At 37.8% G+C, this 19,218-nt stretch overlaps 1 protein-coding gene across 1 annotated transcript; it reads left to right on the forward strand.

Moving 5' to 3' along the window:
- Positions 1–272: 272 nt before the first annotated feature.
- Positions 273–16,548, forward strand: LOC110691779 (mitoferrin-like). The gene is made up of 3 exons (XM_021868727.1): positions 273–810; positions 927–1,842; positions 15,857–16,548. Exons 2-3 carry the CDS (start codon positions 1,018–1,020, stop codon positions 16,070–16,072), a joined length of 1,041 nt encoding a protein of 346 aa, XP_021724419.1. The 5' UTR covers positions 273–810; positions 927–1,017; the 3' UTR covers positions 16,073–16,548.
- Positions 16,549–19,218: the final 2,670 nt, after the last annotated feature.

Below are 19,218 nucleotides of genomic sequence, written 5' to 3' on the forward strand. Positions count from 1 at the left end.
AGGGGGGTTTTTGAGGTGATTCAATGGGGTTTTCGAGGGAGGCACGATAGTTCAGGGGAAGGGGAGGAGCGCCGGCGGAGGTCCTGGTCGGATTCCGCACCGGCGAGGGAGTTCGTTGGCGGTGGCTGGCAGGGGGTGTCGTTGGTGGTGGATGGCTGGGGGAACGTTGGTGGTGGTTGATTTTTTTTCTTTTTATTTTTTTTATTTTTTTTAATAATTAATCTAATAATTATTTTAAAATTAAATTATTTAGAAGGGAACAAATCACAAGCTGCCACGTGGCATTATTAACCTTAATGACTAACGGTGTTAACCTCCGTTAGTCATTAATGGCATGTTGTGACATTTCCATAAAACTGAAGGTTATATGGTGTATTAGAAAGTTTTTGGTGGTATACGGTGAATTAAGCTTAAACTCAGTGGTATATGGTGAAATTTCCGTTGTTTTTTTACCATCACAATTGCAGAAATTTGACCATTAATTTATTTTATCTAAAAATCTACAAAATTTATTTAATTTGCAATTACCACAAAAGACATGAGAAAAAAAAAAAAGGTTTTGGTATCAAGTTCTAAATTTCTGATGGCACTGTCGCACTACCAATGGATAGATTCTCCACAATAAGCATTTAATATTCAGAAATTGGACAACTCTTCGCCAAATTTAGGGGTTTTATTCGTCGTAAAACCCCTAAAAAGGTCGTCTTTCTCCTTTCTCCCGCAATTTTAACACCAACAAAAGATTTCTGCTCTACGACTCTTCCAACTTTTCTGGAAATTTTTTTCAATTTCCAGTTTTTTCGCTCTTAGGTAACTCAATTTGTTAATTAATTACTTAAAGTTTGTCTCTTTTCCTTTCAAATTCAACTTATTAATTTCCTTTTCTTTTTTGCATTTTCATAATGTAAATTTTATAATTTTTGCAGAGTTGTAGTAGGTTGAAATTCCTCCAATTTTGTAGAAACCCAAATTAATCTACCCAGATTTGTAGATTTCCACTTTCTCTCTTCAAAATCCATGGCTACAACTGACGTCAGCCCTAAATTCCACAACCACGAGCTCCGCCCACTCCCTGACCACCCTCCGCCGCCGTCGCCGCAGAAACAGCAGTTAACAATGGATCCTTCGCCGTCGCACACGCACCACGACGGTCTTCTCTTTTGGCAATTCATGGTGGCGGGTTCAATCGCCGGGTGCGCCGAACACATGGCTATGTTCCCCGTTGACACAATTAAAACCCGAATGCAAGCTCTCGGTTCTTGCCCAATTAAAACTGTTGGTGTTCGGACCGCTCTTCGGTCCATTCTACAGTCCGATGGGACTGCCGGGCTTTACCGGGGTATTGCTGCAATGGGGCTGGGTGCTGGCCCGGCTCACGCCGTTTACTTTTCGATGTATGAGTTTTGTAAGAAAAAATTTTCAGGTGGAAACCCTGATAATCATGTAGCACATGCTGCATCTGGGGTTTGTGCTACGGTGATGAGTGATGCGGTATTGACTCCAATGGATATGGTGAAGCAGAGGTTGCAGCTTAGTGGGGGTAATGGTGGGGCTTATAGAGGGGTTTGGGATTGTGTTAAGTTGGTTTTTAAGAAGGAAGGGTTTGGGGCTTTTTACGCATCGTATAGGACTACTGTGATCATGAATGCACCGTTTACTGCGGTGCATTTCGCTACTTATGAGGCTGCTAAGAAGGGTTTGAAGGAGGTTTCTCCTCATCATACTGAGGATGATGATGATGAGGGGTTGATTGTTCATGCTACGGCTGGGGCAGCTGCTGGGGCGCTTGCTGCTGTGATTACTACGCCGTTGGATGTTGTGAAGACGCAGTTGCAATGCCAGGTGAGTGTTTATTCTGTTTTTGATTTGTTCTTGGTGGTGATTGATTTATAATGTTTGATTTTTTGTTCGATGTTATTGTGGACTTAATTGGTTAGTGTTGGTGAATGCTTGGTTTGAACTTTGTGGTTAAAGTAACTGATGAGTTACTTATAGCTATGGAATGCTTTAAAGAAATTTAAAATGGGCTAATAATGCTATAAAATGCCTGTAATAAGAATATGTATAAGTGTTTTAATTCAAAACATAAATGGTAAATAGTTACACATTAACCTTTTCAGACCTCAGAAAAAAGTTTATTGAGTCTATGTTGAATCAGATGATTTGGTAGAAAGTAATCGAAACCATTATTTTAAAATGAGAAAGGAAAAGTTCCATTAATAAAACATATCTATTTTACTCTTTTAGAGTGAAGGATCAATATACAAATTAAGTCTAAGTCTACATGCTGTCCGTCTTCCATCCTACTCTCCTACAATTGGGTGGACTGATACCGATGTATTTGCTTTTGGCTCCTTATAAGTTATAACCTGGTTGTAAAGCCTTTTCCTTTCAGCATCGATACACAAATTAAGTCTAAGTCTCCATCCTACATTTGGGTGCATAAATACTCCCATAATGCTTACAGCTTCATAGCATGGCTGTAAAGCCTCTTCCTTTCAGCATAGATTCTTGTATGTTATTATTTAAATGCTGATAAATATTAGCTACTTTGGAGGGATGAAGTTTGAGTATGAGAAAAAAGGGAAACATAAGCTGATGAAAAATATGTTGAAAACTTGAAATTTGAATCCCAAAGTTTTCCTGTTATATCTTCTACTTCATTTGATAAAGTTATATGCTCCTTCCACTAAAACAACATCATCATAACTAATAAGCTATTAGGTAAGTAATGACAATTTGAGCAGCTCTCCTTCTTTCTGAACTTCAACCATGTCTGTGTGTTCTTGTTTACTTCAACCATTGCTCTGTTTTTGTTTACTATGTGTACTTTTCTCCAATTCATCTTTTTTGTTTCCAGAAAAAGTAAACCATTAAGAACTAAACCAAATTTCAACAGATGAAAATGGTTGAATAATTTCATATTTTCCTCAGTCTGCCTGAGACTTCAAAGATTTAATAGCAGACAACTTTTTAATACACCGTGTTCATTAAACCAATCACATTATCATCTGAGTAGTATTTTTACCCCAAGCTTGCAATTTTCTTTATAAGCATGATTTATACATTGCATATTTTTTTTTCATTCTTAGTGGAAGGTTTATGTTTATTTATTGACATAGTTACAAATGTAAAAATTATACCCAGTAAATGTTTTAATTTTTAAGTTTTCTATAAGGGAAAAATAGGCTGAAGATGGGGCTAAAATTGCGTCAAACTTGAGATGAAGAATTGGGGACAATATAAAACATAAATCAGCGATTCAACAAATGAGCAAGGCTGGGATAGAAGGCTATAGGCATGAAAATGCCAGATTAGCATTAGTCTCATAATTTCGAAAACTTTACTCTATAGCTACTATAATCAAGAACAAATACAAGATACACTAAAGATTTATCAACTTTCCTTTACTCGTAATATACAGCTAATCTGAACACCAACACTATTTTTGATAGTGATCTATCTCCCAGGATGTTACAGCTAGTGCACATAAAACAATCCTGAACAATATGATTTGACTAATGGGCTTGACATTACCAATTTACCATAAAATTATAGTATTTTGATTTCTATTGCTATTTCCATACAGTGCATGAAGCAATCCTAGTATATACATGCAGGTAGAACATCTAAGCTTGCTTTTACCATTTTACGGAAATCCATCAGAAAGTCAAAATTTACCAAATAATCCAAATGTTTATCAACTGAAGTTTGTGGGATATTCTTATCTGATTTGGCAAGTTAAATTCCTATATGTTAAATCTGCGACTTTATCAATCCTAGAATTTCGTTAGGTTATGCAGTCCCTCATCTAGAAAAATCAAGGGGGAGATGGAGAGGGGAATTTAAGTGTTTAGTCTAGTGTTTTAGTTATTTTTTAATTTAAATGATATGAAGATAGGGAGAGTAACAAATAAATCATCAATTGCATCATCTCCACTTTTTAAGCACCAAAGAAGTATGCGATTGCCCTATATCAACTACCTTAGGAGGAACTTCCCACTTTCTTTGCCCAAGAGTGTGAATTGGAGAGGGCCCTATTCTAGAAGATAGCATCCAATACCTTGTTTGACTCTTCTTCCTCCTCCTCTCCCTAACAAGAGTGGAAGGAAAAGGGAAATCTTTTTAGAGGAGTCTTTTGAGGAAGAAAGAGGATTATCATGGTTATCCCTGCTCTAGAGGTTGTGGATGAGAGGGACAATGATTCATATTACTTCAAGTGCAACCATAAACCCTCCAATCATTGCTTAGACTAGGCTAAGGTGTAGCTAGGGCGGGTTTTTGCTTAGATTATGTGTGGGCTTTTTTTTGGATCTTTGAAATATTTTTCAAACAATAGGGAATTATAACTGAACTTGATGAAGTTATGATTACAAAGGGTCTTTTAAAAAATTGTATCAACTTCCCTGAGAGAACCAAATGCTGCGAAAAAATGTAATTACTGTCGGATATATAGATCAAAGGCCATTGAAGTAGATGAAGTGGCTGTGGAAGCAGCTAATTATAAAGTAGTTTTTTGTATGAATCTTCAAATGAGACAGCCATGATGATTATTGTTTACCTATTAGAACAAAGCCATCATAAGTCTTTAGGTTTTGTGTATAGTAAATGGGATTAGAACTTTTAAAATAAAAGAAAAAGAATCTGCTGGGAAAAATTGCTCAAGAAGATGAAAATTGTACGGCTATGACATCACTAATCAATGTTTTAATTATAGTTACAGTTATATATTTGTCAACGGAGCGAATGATTGATGGTTAGGACGAACAATAGATTGTTTGGATAATTAATTTTAATTTTGAATTTTATTTTGCCATTGCAAATGACCAAGTCTGCGATATCTTGTTTGTCAAAGTTTGATGCCAAGTATCTTTTGTTAGAGGAAAATAGATAGGTTAGAGCTATCAAATTGAGTGTGCGGTTCAGGTTCAGATTGGGTTAATTAATTCTTGCTATTTTGCTAAATCACTCCCTTTGTGTATCGGTTTTTGGTCCAGTTACTTTGGGATTAGTCCTATAGATTGTTAGGACACATACTTAGACATTTGATTTGTGCTTGATCTTTGTTAGGCAATGAGAGAAATGTTGTTAGTCTTAACCTGATTCCCTAGCTTTACCCTAATCTTAACTTTACCTAAGTTACTTTGCTTTCTTGTGTAATTAGTGTAAAATCTGTCCAATCGAATGTGTTAGAATCTTAGTTTTAAAAAGCGCGCCTAAGGCGCGTCTAGGCGCAAGGCATAGTGAGGCGCAAGAGTTGGCACCTTAGCTTTGGGAGCAAAGACCTATAAAAAGTGCACCCCTTTGCACTTTTTTCTAGGCTGCTTCTTACGCCTTTGCGCCTTATGTTGTAAGGCATTAATAGCTATTGTGTAAGTTATTCTTTTTTATAAAACACTATTGCACTTTGTGACGTGCATGTTAATTCATTTCTAGAGGAGAGAGAAATCCCATATCCCCCAATTCGATTTGAAGAACCCTAGCTATTGATCACATGGCCCTTTCACCTTTTCACATAATTCTAATGTAACACTTATTTAATGGAAATTATTATTTCTTTTCTATATGAATAAAGTGCGCCTCACCTACAAAAGGCGCGCGCCTTTGCCTTGCACCTAGGCTCCAAGGACTACGTTTGTGCCTTGGTGCGCCTTGCGCCCTTTAAAACTAAGGTTAGAGTATGAATGTTTGCTGTGATAGTGGACATAGTTAAATAAACATAGACAACTTATCATAGTGAAAAACAAAGATAATAATTTGGGAAGACTTCATTATCACTATTAGGTTTAATTTTTATGAATGCTATCATATTAGGGTTTGGGTGTAGGGAGCATTGGTATGATCGATAAGTTTGATGATGATAATAATTATTTTAATGATAGATGTTGCAAGTATGCGAGCCTAGGGGCTACATTGGCCTAACTTGAGAAGCATGAAGGCCTTTAATAGAGTCCAAATGGGGTGGTATATAGTTTATATAGTAAACTTCTCACATGTTTTCTAGAAGACTCTTGATGGAAGTATAAAGGAGGTTCTAGAAATCCTTTGGTATACTCATGTACATATTATGTAAGCTTTTAGAGAATATATATATATATATATATATATATATATATATATATATTTTTTTTTTTTTGGTGCAAACGAGGGGCAAGGCCCCGAGAAAAAACAACAAAAAGAACTAAGGCGGAATCAAACGTGGCAAGGCCACCCCTACAACATCATCATACAAAATACGTCCTAAAGATAAAGGAGGGAATTGAATCAACTCGGATTTGTTGTTCTGATTAACACCTTGATTGGCTAGCCAATTCGCAGCTCGATTTGCCTCTCGGTAAATATGGGGAACCTCCACTTTCCACTTGGTATCCTCTAGCATGCGCTTGCATCTTGAAATAATGTGAGTCCCTTCTCCAACATGAGTGTCTGCCTCACTATTAAGAGCCCTCACCACTGTGTGGTTGTCAAACTTGAACTTGCAATAAAGCAGCATCCATTCTCCCAGCAAGCTCCAACCCATACTCAATTGCACGCAACTCAGCTATGAAGGCATTGCAGGCTCCAAGTTTAAGTGAGAAACCAGAGATCATTTTGCCAGAATAGTCTCAAATTAAACGTCCCCTTCCAGCTGGACCAGGTGCACCCTTCACCGCACCATCTGTGTTCAATGCCAGCCATCCATAAGGTGGTGCTAGCCACCTAATATAAGCTTCCTTCCTCTGCCCAGCAGGTTTGTTTGTCTCCAAAACGTCCTTGCCTAACACACGCCAAACTTCCTTAAATCTGGCTAATTAGAACGTCTTGACATCTATAGGAATTTGGTGAGTGCTATTAAACACAACATTATTCCTCCATCTCCACAACCACCAAACAACAATAGCAAAGTAGGTAGGCCAAATTTCTGGTGAGAGTTCATTTCTATGTTGTACCTTTATATTACGAACAATCCATTGTTGTAAGCTTCCTTGTCTAAAGTTGGGATTTGCAGCCGGTCCTCCCACTTGTTTCCATACTTCTCTAGCAGCCTTGTAATCTCTAAGAACATGGAGAGAAGTTTCTTCATGTTCTTCACAATTTTTGCACCAAGGATCATGTGTGAGACTCCTCTTGACCCTATTCGCATTTGTCATTATACGATCATGCATAACAAGCCAGAGGAAAACCTTAACTCTTTGCTGAACACGCAACTTCCGGATAAGATCCCAACTTCCATCGTTTAAGCTTGGTTGATCACCCTTGATGATTGTCATTGCTGACTTGATGGAGAACTTCCCTGACGAGGCTCCTCCCCAGTACACAAGGTCACCTTTGGTAGGATCTTTCCTTAAGATATGAGCATCAATGATTTGGAAAATATTTGCAGGCAATATGTCCGCAAAAAGATCCCACTTCCGGCCCATAACTCCTCAACCTTAGCACCATTCAACTCCTCTGGAATTGGACCTGTAGCAGCCTCACGAAGGGGGGTTAGGGTGGCCCAATTATGATCCCAGAATAAGGTTGAAGCACCATTATTGACAGCCACGCTCGCACCTTTCGAGATGATTTGCGCATTTTAGAAATTCCTCTCCATACATTGGACATGTTAGTTTTTGGTACGAACATATCAACATCGCATCTACCCTTGTAGTATTTGGCACGAAGGACTCTAGACCATAGAGCGTTTGGTTTAGCCAAGACACGCCATCCAAGCTTCGTCAAGAATGCTGCGTTTGATTGTCTTGAAGAGCGTAAGCTTAATCCCCCTTGATCTCTTAGTAGCTGTAATAATTCCCACGAAAGAAGGTGGATCCTTCTTTTCTCCTCATTTCCACCCTAAATAAATCTTCTAGTACGTTTGTCAAGCTCATCACAAATAGTTTAGGGAGTTTTGCTGTTTGCGTAGCGTAGGAACTCATAGTGGAAAGCGTGGACTTTGCTAAGGTGATACGTCCAGCTCAGCTAAAGATAGATGCTTTGATTTCTAGCCAGTCAAACGACGATCCATCTGACTAATACTATGAATCTCCTCAAGCCCCATGTTTTGTGAGAAATATACCCAGGACTTAGCAAGAATTATTTTTTGTCCCGATGCCTCTTGCTGCATATCATTAGCTTGCTCAATGCTAGCATCAACAAAAAGTATTACATCATCAGCGAAAGCTAAGTTTGAGAGCTTAGGTCCGTTTCGACTTGCATAATTCGGTTTCCATTGATTGTTAATGATGGACTCTTCAATTATATGGTTGAGTCTTTCCATACACAAGACAAAAATATAGGGAGAAAGTGGGTCACCTTGTCTTACCCCTCTCCCGGGGCTAAAAACTTGCGTCGGCTCACCATTCCACAACACACGCATAAAAGAGGAAGTGACACACTCCATAATAACCTCTATGAGAAGAACATGAAAGCCAATTTCTTGAAGTGTGTCTCGGATAAAATCCCACCTCAACTGATGATACGCCTTCTCAAAATCAATTTTAATGGCCATCATACCTTTACCCCCCTTTTTTTGTCTCATTGTATGGATAACTTCGTGAACTATGACTATGTTGTCTGTAATCTGTCTTTTAGGATCAAAGTTGTCAAATGGGGTATCATGGGTTTAATCCTGTTAACAATTGTCTTTGTAATTATTTTATAAGCCACATTACAAAGACTTATGGGCTTGAAGTGCGAGGCTAATTCCGGACAATCAACCTTGGGTATGAGCACTATAAATGTGTCATTAAGACTTGCAAGAAAGCACATTAAGGGCTACTTTATAGACATTCTCTGCCACCAAATCCCAATGTTTCTGGTAGAAGAGGGCTTGATATCTGTGGGGACTAGGGGCTTTAAGAGAGCCCATTTCTTGAACAACTTTCTCAATTTCGCAACAAGCAAAAGGTCGAGATAAATAAGTCCAGTCTCTATTTGATAATTATGGAAAAATCCCAAACGGCAAGCTGGAAAGATTACCTTTAGTATTGTTCGAGAACAGGGTCTTGAAGTAATTCACAATATGATCCTTCACTGCATCCGTGTCATGAATCCATGAATCCAGTCACCCTCACTGCTTTCTTTGGTTGCTGCAATCTTGTTGCGCCATCTACGAGCAATCGTACTCAAGTGAAAAAATGAGGTATTACGATCTCCATCTCGAATCCATTCAACCCGTGATTTTTGATACCATAAAATCTCCTCTTGCTCGAGAACTTCATCCAATTCATGCCTCAATTTCGCTTCAAGTTTAATCAGATCACGAGATTTTTGAAGTGCGAGATGCTTTTGCACTCTAGCTATACGCACCATAAGGACTCTTTTCTTCTTAAAAATATTGTGAAAAATATTTTTATTTCAATCTTGGAGATCAGTAGATAAATTATTCAAGAGGGGGATTAAGGGCGCTTGCTTGTCCCATTTGCTTTCGATAAACTCACGAAAATTTTCGCGTGTAAGCCAAGCTGCCTGGAATTTAAAAGGCTTGTTGATTGAGGACAGGGGAGCGAAACCATTGGGAGAAACTAGAACAGGGCAATGGTCCGATTGAACCGCTGGTAAATTCTTTGAGCTTGCATTAGCGAATCTAAGGCTCCAATCTCCATTACATAGGGCCCTATCAAGTCTGGCGCTAGTTCTTGTACTGACTGAGTTGCCTCGAGCCCAAGTGTGGCTTGGGCCACTAAATTCAACCTCCAAGAGGCCCATGTCCTCTACCCATTCATTGATACGGGCAGATCTACGAGAGGTTTCAGCACAACTAGTGCTTCGTTCATGATTGAAACGAGTATCATTAAAGTCACCCGCCAGCATCCATGGCTTATTGTGACTAGCAGCAAAGTCCTGTAATTCTTTCCATAAATCAGCCCGTTTAACGGGATCCGGGCTAGCGTAGATTGCTGAAAAGTACCATGGCTCACTTCCTACACGTTTGATTTCCATGGTTACATGTTACCCATGCTTAATTATTGGATCAATTATAACTAACTTGGGTTTCCAATAAATCCATATTCCACCGCTAAAACGTTGCACATCAACTCTTGTATGACCTGCATAGCCAAGGATTTGCGCTATATTTTCTGCCTGGTGACCACCCATGTGAGTCTCAACAAGAGCTATAACATTAGGTTGGTGAGTATGAACTACTTCTTTCAGAGTGCTAACAAAGGCACGACTTCCTGCTCCTTGGCACGTTCCAGACCATGCAAGTGATAGGCAAAGAATTCGGGGCTAAATTAGGGGTACAATCTTCCATATTAATAGGTATGTTAGTACCACAAGGAGCTTTTAGAATATATTAGATAGGAATATACCAGAATATACTTGTATAGTTGTATATAGTATATACTAAAGAAATGTATGTTGAGTGGTCTAGGGAGTTGTGTATAAATCTCCTAGTAAGGAGATAATGGAAGATCCTAGGCTAGGGACTTGAGAGGCCTATATAGGCTATTTGGCTCATTTCTACATAGGGATATGCTGCATTCACTTTAGGGGCATTGCTTAACACTTAAAGGTTTTTGTATAAGAGCATTTTTGTTGACACAAGATCAAGTGTTAGAAAGCTTGACTCGAGGCTTGTAGAATAGTTTTATGGTAGTTTTATTAGATTCAAGATAATTTCTAAGGATAGTCAAAATTTTATTTTATCAATTGTCTTAATTTTTAGAATAATTTCGTTGTTGTGAATTGTAGATGTTGTCTCACTAGTCACTACCACCATAAAAAAAAACTCAAACCATAAACTCATAATACCCTTGATCGTTATAATGATCACCCAATTCACGGAATATGACCACTCAAATAAATCACTTGTTCTCTTCTTGTCATTAGTTAAAGCTTTTAACTCACTTTCACATCTTCAAATTTAACGTAAATTTGAATGTCATAAAATAATGTAAATGATATATTAATGTTAAATTGACATATGTTACTTGTTATAGTTTAGTGTAATAAAAGATAGGAAAAATTGATTCTAATAATCCCACCTTTAGCCGGTTCGCTGTCAATAATCCCACCTTTAGATTATTATTTAATAATCCCATCTTTATAGGGGATGTTCTTCTATTGGTCCCCAACGTGTTGGTAACCAGTTTTGATAAGTTAATATGTCACGTGTCATTTTGTAATTGGTTGAATAATTAAAAAATTAAAAACTAAAAAAAGAAAGAAAAAAACCCACCAGCCACCCCTACCCATCGTGAAACCCTAACCCTCATCCTAGCCCCACCAAAACCGGCCGGCCGCCACCCTAAACCCCCGAAAACGGCCCGTCGGAACCCCCCCAATACCAAAAACCACCCCGCCGACCAAAAGCCACCCCCGAAATCACCCTTAACCCAAGTCCAAACCCCGAAACCACCATAACCACCACCTTGAAAAACGCCGAAAACCTCCTCTCATCGCCAAAAACCGCCGAAAAGCCCCTCTAACCGCCGGAAACCTCCGAAACTCCTACCCAAATTCAAGCTCAAGCCATCCCTTCTGCTCTTGAAGGTTTTTCTTTTTTTTTTTCTTTTTTTTTCCTTAATTCATTGAAATTAAGGGCCGGTTTTTGCTGCGTGAGGGTGGGAATAGGGGTTCCGACATTTCGGCGGTGGGGATGGGGTTCCGGCGGTGGGGATGGGGAGGAGGGGTTGGCGGAGGTCGGGGTGGTCGTTGGGGTTGGCTGGTTTTTTTTTTAAAATATTTTTTTTAACAAATTTTTTTTTTTTTTTTAAGGTTTTTCTTTTTGACCAATTATCTAGTGACACGTGTCACTCAAATTTAAAAAAAAGAAAAGTTTACCTAATATACAGGTTACCGGTCATAAGAGACCAATAAAAGAAGATGCCTTATAAAGGTGGGATTATTAAATAATAATCTAAAGGTGGGATTATTAACAGCGAATCTGCCAAAGGTGGGATTATTAAAATTAATTTTTCTTAAAAGATATAAAATAATTGATAAAAAAAAATCTTGTACATGCAAAACGATATACTCATGAATTGTTGCATTATTAAACCTAATAATATGTCATTGATTTGAAAAAATTACAACTTTAAATCTTACGTTACCATTGGTTTGTTATGTTCTCTACCTTCGATTTGATGCCTCTTTACCCTTATTCAATCCTTTAATCTTCCCCTAAATTTTTTAATTTTATAAACCCTAAAATGTAACAAATTAATGAAGAAAATAAAGTAGTTTGTAACAAATTAAAGAAAAAAATAAAGTAGTCGGAAAATAAAGTATTTGGAATATACAAAACAATAATGGAAGAAGAAGTAAAGAGACCAAGTGATGATGGCCCTATTTATCGTAATGCAAGTTCTTTATTTTTTATGTGAGAAACCTGAGTATTAGTGAGATGTTTTGGTTGAAACTTAAACCGATAAAATATTTTCATTTATCTTTTAATTTATAACTGAAAAAATTCGATATTTTTTTTTTATTTATGGATAATTATTTTGGAAAAATATACTTATTTGTTTTTGCATCATTTACAAAAAAATACGGTTTCTTAAATATTTGTTTGAAAGATGTGATAGAAGAGATAGAGAGAATTTATTAATAAAAAAGATTTGATTTTTAAATTAGTACATGACATATTATAAATTAGATATATAAAGGGCGATACAATACTTTTTTTTTTATACATCCCACAATTTTTATACTATGTTAATTTTTAAATATTAATTTTTTTATTTTTATTTTTATTTATTCATTTATTTTTTTGTTATTATTTGACATCCAAAATGTGTTTTAACTAGTGTTTCATTCTCCCTAATATGTCTCTTTGGTGTTCAATTTATCCTAGTTTAGAATTTAAGTGTCTAAAAGCTAAAGCACCCCAAGTACAATATTGCATACGCTTTATTTTAGTTTAAAATCAAAAGCACGCGTGCTTGGGTTGTGCCTTAGCTTTTGTAGACGTAAAGACCTACAAAAGGTGCGCACCGATCGTATGTTGAGATCTTTGCGCCTTATGGTGTAAGACATCATAATTTAATTTTTTTTATAAGAAAACCATTTTTATCATTAGAGGAGATATATGTCGCATCTCCCCAAATTTCATTTGAAAAACCTTGGCTATTGGTTACATAAACCCTTTATCTTTTTTCAGAATTCTTGTATGCCTCACTTACAAAAGGCACATGCTTTTCGCCTTGCGCTTAGGCTCTAAGGGCTTGTGTATTGGTGCGCATTGCACCTTTTGAAATTAAGCTATTTTTCAAGTCTGTATATACATTGCCTTCTTCTCCAACATTATATAAGCCTCTCATTTTCTACTTTGAAAGAACCCCCTTTCTTAGATTGAAATATTGAATTTTCTTTTGCCTTCAGTTTTCAACTACTTATTAAACTCTTCAATATTACATTATTACTACTTTTGAATTACCTTTCCAAAAATTTATGCATTAAACTTCTCTATCAACACTCCCAACACTTAACATATTAAGATGTTTGTGTTATAAAATGATGCAGCTGTTGTAGCCAACCCCACTTATGGGATTAAGGCTTTGATTGATTGATTGTACTGATATAAGATGGCTTAAATGTCAAGATATAGCTGTTGTTTCACTTATAACATGTATCTCACAAATAAAAAAAATATATTAAGAAATAATAGCCAAGTAGATATGAGAGGTAGAGAGGAGGTAAGCATGTATCAATGTTGAAATAACCAGAAGCTACCTTTCTCCTTGTACAATTTGATTGGATCTTGATTTAAAAGGGTTGAGTCCAGCTATATTCAGATCCAAATTCAGTGTTTTTTTTTAGCCAAACTACATTAGTGATAGGCATATGTGAGTCATATTAGAAAATTTAAAGTTGAAGTTCATTTTGAAGCTCAATAATTAATAGCTATAGCACAACAACACAACATGGTTTTCCTGATCTAAATTAGCATTCTGATTGCAGGTTTGTATTTTATTAGACAAATCTGAGATCAAGAGTGAGATCTTGTTCTAGAAAAAACAAAACTACTGATGCAAAACACTTTAGTAAGACCTTTCTTCATCAGAATCTCCATGTTCAAGAGCAAAAATTCTGCTGTTAAACTAAATCTTTATCACCATCAGCACAATTCTATATTCAATCTTGCCAGGTACATAGCTTAGACTGACGGGACAGGCCTAAAAGTTGCATGCTGACTCAGGAAAAATGAGAAGCAGAGCTAGCTATTTTATTTGCAAAGAATCAGCATAATCTTATACTTCCTCAGAAAACTTCGAATTGAACGGCCAATGTTCTTAACCTAATTGCACCATTTTCCTTTTTGGGAAATTGCATATTAATTGCATTATTTTTTTTTTTTTTTGTTGTGATCACACGCAGAATGCCATATTTACCCCCTGTTCACATGTGCTAACTACCCTTATGGCCTCATTACCCCCACCTTTTTTCTCTCACATTTGTTTTTATCACACGGGCACTTTTGACATGTTCCATCTTTTATACTTGTTCTCAAATCCGGTGCCCATACCAAATGGTGCAATTAAAAAAAATAAACACGGAGGAATATATGCTAAAGTGCTTACAGCTTCCCCATGCTGCGTTATGTCATTTTAAGTACCACTTTGGTGAAATTTCTTTGGCCAACCTGGCCAAATTCGTGTTCATTCTCTTCCGTATTAAATAGGCCCAATGTAATTGTAATACCACTTGCCAAATTTATCCAACTATCCGTTGCTCTGGTTCCTATTTTTAAACCAATGCAAATGTAATTTTATGCTTCGAGTTTATGTAGGTCTGATGTATTTAAAGCTAAAGAAACGGACCCTTTATTTTATTTTATTTTTTTGTTTTTTTTTTGTTTTTATGGTAGAGTGAATTATTGAATCGTCTAAAGATTTTCTTTTTAGGATGTTTTCCTATCGCAGAGACTTAGTTTCATTTTTCTTGGAAAGTTATATATATTACTCATCATTGGCTAATGATATATGCGGTGTTTAGGATTGCAAATAAGCATTTAATAACTCTTAAATTGATAGTAATTTAGGAATGCATGACACGCTATTAGTATTTGATTTAGCTCAAAATTTCTTCCTTTTGTTTCTTATATGCAACAGCCTTAACTCCTTAAGGGTTGTATACATCATTATTTTATTTGAATCATCATTGCTGATATGCTTTAATGGTGCTCATTTTTCTTGATTGTGTAAAATGACATGAAGCACTTCACACAACCTTTCTTCTGAAGTTAGATTGAAATATCAGATTTACTTACAGCTTAAACAAAACTTTTCAACTTAAAGATTAAGTATCCAACCATGTGTTTTTAAAACAGGGCATCCTTAAAAATTGACAAAAACAATAGAGCAAGCCACACCTCCCTAGCTCCTAGGGTGTGAGTATGACCACTCTATCCCTAACAACTCTAAACATCAAATATATTTTATATTTTTGTTTGCTTTAATAATGTTGTGCAATGTTTCCATTAAGATGCTTCAGTTCTCATTTACCATTAATGAATCTCTTTGAAATGTGGATGAGCGAATCTTTAGATTTTACAAGGGATGCTAATAGTGATAGTCTAAGCCTTGTCACCTGCAAGTATAAAGTATATCCATGTTATTGTCAATTATCATCCTCTGAAATTTCTTGTGATTGTTTGTTGCACTGTACTCCCTTTGTTTCAGTTTAGTTTTGACACTTATAATGACACATAGCTTTAGGTGATATCCTGTTTAATTATCATTTATTATTTTTTTGATAATGTAGATGTGAGGAGATAGTGAGGTTTTATTTCATTGAAATTAGATGTAATATATGTACTAATTAATCATATGAAAAGTTAAGTATTGATAGTAATTTGTGAGGGAGTATCATTTATTTGTCATCTATGGAGTATATTTTACCAATACCTCTTATGCCTTCCTAACACTGCAAGTGTTGACTCTTGTTGCAGGGCGTTTGTGGATGTGATAGATTCACTAGTGGTTCAATAAGGGATGTTATTAAAACCATAGTTAAAAAGGATGGATACAGGGGGCTCATGAGGGGATGGTCTCCTAGAATGATGTTCCATGCTCCTGCTGCAGCGATTTGTTGGTCTACATATGAAGCCGCAAAGACCTTCTTCCAGGATTTGAATGACCAAAAAAATAGCAGCAGTGTGACCTAATTTATGTCGAGCTACTCATTTTTTCCCCACTTATATGTGAGTGCATTGCTGTGAAAGGTACAGATATTTAATGATAAACGTGGCATCATACACATATACATGCATTCTTCAGGTTCGTAGTTCTAATTGAGGAGCAGCTTCAGGCTAGTTAGAATGTCAGACTGTATTGTATCATTATGTTCAAAATTTTGATAATTTCAAATAACTTGAAGTGTTTTTCATTTTGTTCCAATTCTGAGTAATAGCTGGTACAACATCAGATCTGTGGAAAAGGAATTTATAAATCACCGGGAGCCAATTAATATCTTGGTGAATACAAGAATTTTAAGGTGCTGGATATAGTTAGAAAAAGGCCCAAGTTGCAAAGATTTGTATGAATAAGTACTTTTTTTTTCACAGAACATTTTTGTATTTTGGCAGTTACTCTTGGTTGACAATTTTGCTGTAATAGTTTGATTAATCCTGCATTAACATCATCTTTGTCATGCATTCGTGTTTATGATACTCAATATATCCACGGCTGAGTAGCTAAGCTTGGAGTTGAATAGCTTGAACTTTTGTCCAGTGTTAAGCATCCCCTACTTGGTGGACGATGCAATTTTGGGGCAAATATTAGACATTCACACTTGCACAAGGTTTGGACTCAACTTCATATTCGCTACAAATTACATGTCATATACGAATATATAATAAGCAAGTGTTATGGCCAAAAAGGATGAGAAGGGGGTTAAGCGTGCATCATTCAACTATGACTCGGCCAACATCTATGATAGTCTAATATTCTGTTAGTATAAATTGAGCATTTGGATAGCCTGAAATGCTTTTTAAATTTGTTAGAACAAAGCTGGATATTGTATAGAATTATTAGTAGAAACAGTTTAAATTCATCCACGATACCCATCAAAGCATAAAGAGGTGAGACCTTACCAGTTGCAAACTCTGCAGTGAAGAGAAAAGGGGGGAGTGACTAAGACAAAGACTAAGACTAACTTATAAGACTAGTATGCAAACTCAACCTATTACCAGTTGGTTGTAGGATTAAAATTGTAGTGACTTAAAATCGGCCAAGTGTGTTTATACTCCCTTCATCTGTAAATGTTCTTCCTATTTTGATTGTACTTATTTGCCAATGCAAAACTTTAACCATAAATATTGTTAGTTGCTCATTAGTGAAAAGTTGGGAACAGGTGTATTTTATTAGTACAATTCTCTTCAGATCATTGATAAAGAGGTGAAATGTGGTCCAATGGAAGTCATCAAATGTATTGAAGTTTGTGTGAGACTCCACAATTAATCAAAGCGTAAACATAATGAAGTCCAAGGGCTATAACTAGGGATGACAGTGGATCTGGACTCGACCCGGATCCGTGGATCCAGATCCGATTTTCACGAATATGGATCTTCAAATTTTGAACCCGACGGATCCGGGTCGGATTCGGGTCCTGCTGGAAAAAACGGATCTGGATCCGGTCTGGTTAGACCTGGATCCAGATCCGTTTGCCCGTTTTATAATTTTCTTATTAAAAAAACTATAATTGTTTGTTTCTTTATTAATAATGTTGATGATGTTCTTATAAAAAGAATGTTGATGATTTTGGATGCTCACATGGTATACATCATCGTTGTTTTTTTGCTTGCTTATTTGTAACATCGTACTTTTTTCATTGTTTATGTGTTTTTTTTCAAAAGAGAAGTGTTTAAGTTGGTTGCTTTGTAATTTTGGATTAGTTGTTGTTTGGGTCCAATTTAGTCCAATTGGGCCTGGTCACTGAATGATCCAATTAAAAGCCCAAGGTTAAGGTTCAACTCTCCAAATGTGCTAAAGTCAAAAATCAACATCCTCAAAGCCATGTCAAGGTCAGTCAACGGCCCAATCAGCTTGGCCCAGCCCAACTGACTTCCGGGCCCAATCCGCCTCCTTCATTAGCCAAGGTATAAAAGCCAACAATTTGGTCAATTCTTGGTAAGACAATAAAGCCTCAAGCAACTAAACTCTTGCACAGCTTTCTCTCTCTAATATACTGACTTAAGCATCGGAGGGGCCTTCCTCGGCGTCCCCCCCCCGAGGCTAGTTTACGTGTATTTGTTGTGCAGGAAACCCTCGGCTCCTGCGTCGTTCGGACCGAGACCAAGTTCCCTCAAGATAAAAGGATCTTCCGAGATTCGATTGTTTTCATCCGAAACAATTTGGCGCCGTCTGTGGGGAACGCTACTAAATTTCGCGTCAGTCATCAAACACTCCGGCAGTCGCCATGACTAAGAGTGGAAAGAGTTCCAAGAAGGCTAAGAAGGGAGGAGGCCAGATTACGGTGAGGGAACGCCAGCCGGTTTATCCCTCCCCGGAGCAAGCCTCTTCCGAATCGGAGGCCCCCATTTCTCCGGAAAGGGAAGCCTCAAGAGGTCCTAGCCTCCAGGAGGAGAACACCTCGCACCACACTCGGCAGCCGGGGCCATCCCCGAGACCGAGTGGCTCAGGTGCGAGGAACTCCCCGCCGCGCCATAGCGTGCAATCCAGGTCACATCCGCGGGAGACTCCTCCCTCCGGACCCTCCACCGAGGAAGTGGCCAGAGCAGTGGCCATCTGCATGGAGTTCCTTAAAGCTCAAGGGGCTCCAATCCAGATGCCTGATGATCACCAGCCGAGAAACCTGAAAAGGAGGATCGGTCAGGATGATGGTGGACAAGTTCCACCACATAGAGAGCTCGGCCAGAGGTGGCGAGGGGACACCCGAAACTCCAGTAAGGAGAGGAGGAGGAACCCTCAACCCTCTGACCACTCCGAAGCTCAGAATTCCATGGGGCCCTCCAAGGACCCGGAATTCGCCCGCCAAAGCGTTCACGAACGCTTGGGTTCGAGGGAGGTGAGTGTGCATAGCCGCCTCACCTTCCCAGAGGATACCGGACCCCACCCAACCTTGTCTCAGCCGGGGACGAAAACCACTTCCACCTCTGAGAGAGGAGGGAGCGAGGTCCCTGAGGCTGGGTACAAGGGGAAGGCGGTCATGGTTCCATCGAACTCGCCCTTCCAGAAGTGGATTCTGGAAGAGCATGTGCCAACGGTCAAAATCCCGGCACATATTACTTACGATGGTACCTCAGATCCTAAGGATCACATTGCCTCTTACGAGGGGCACATGTATCTGAAC

The sequence above is a fragment of the Chenopodium quinoa genome, unplaced genomic scaffold (genome assembly GCF_001683475.1).
Source record: "Chenopodium quinoa cultivar QQ74 unplaced genomic scaffold, ASM168347v1, whole genome shotgun sequence".
NCBI lineage: Eukaryota > Viridiplantae > Streptophyta > Magnoliopsida > Caryophyllales > Amaranthaceae > Chenopodium > Chenopodium quinoa.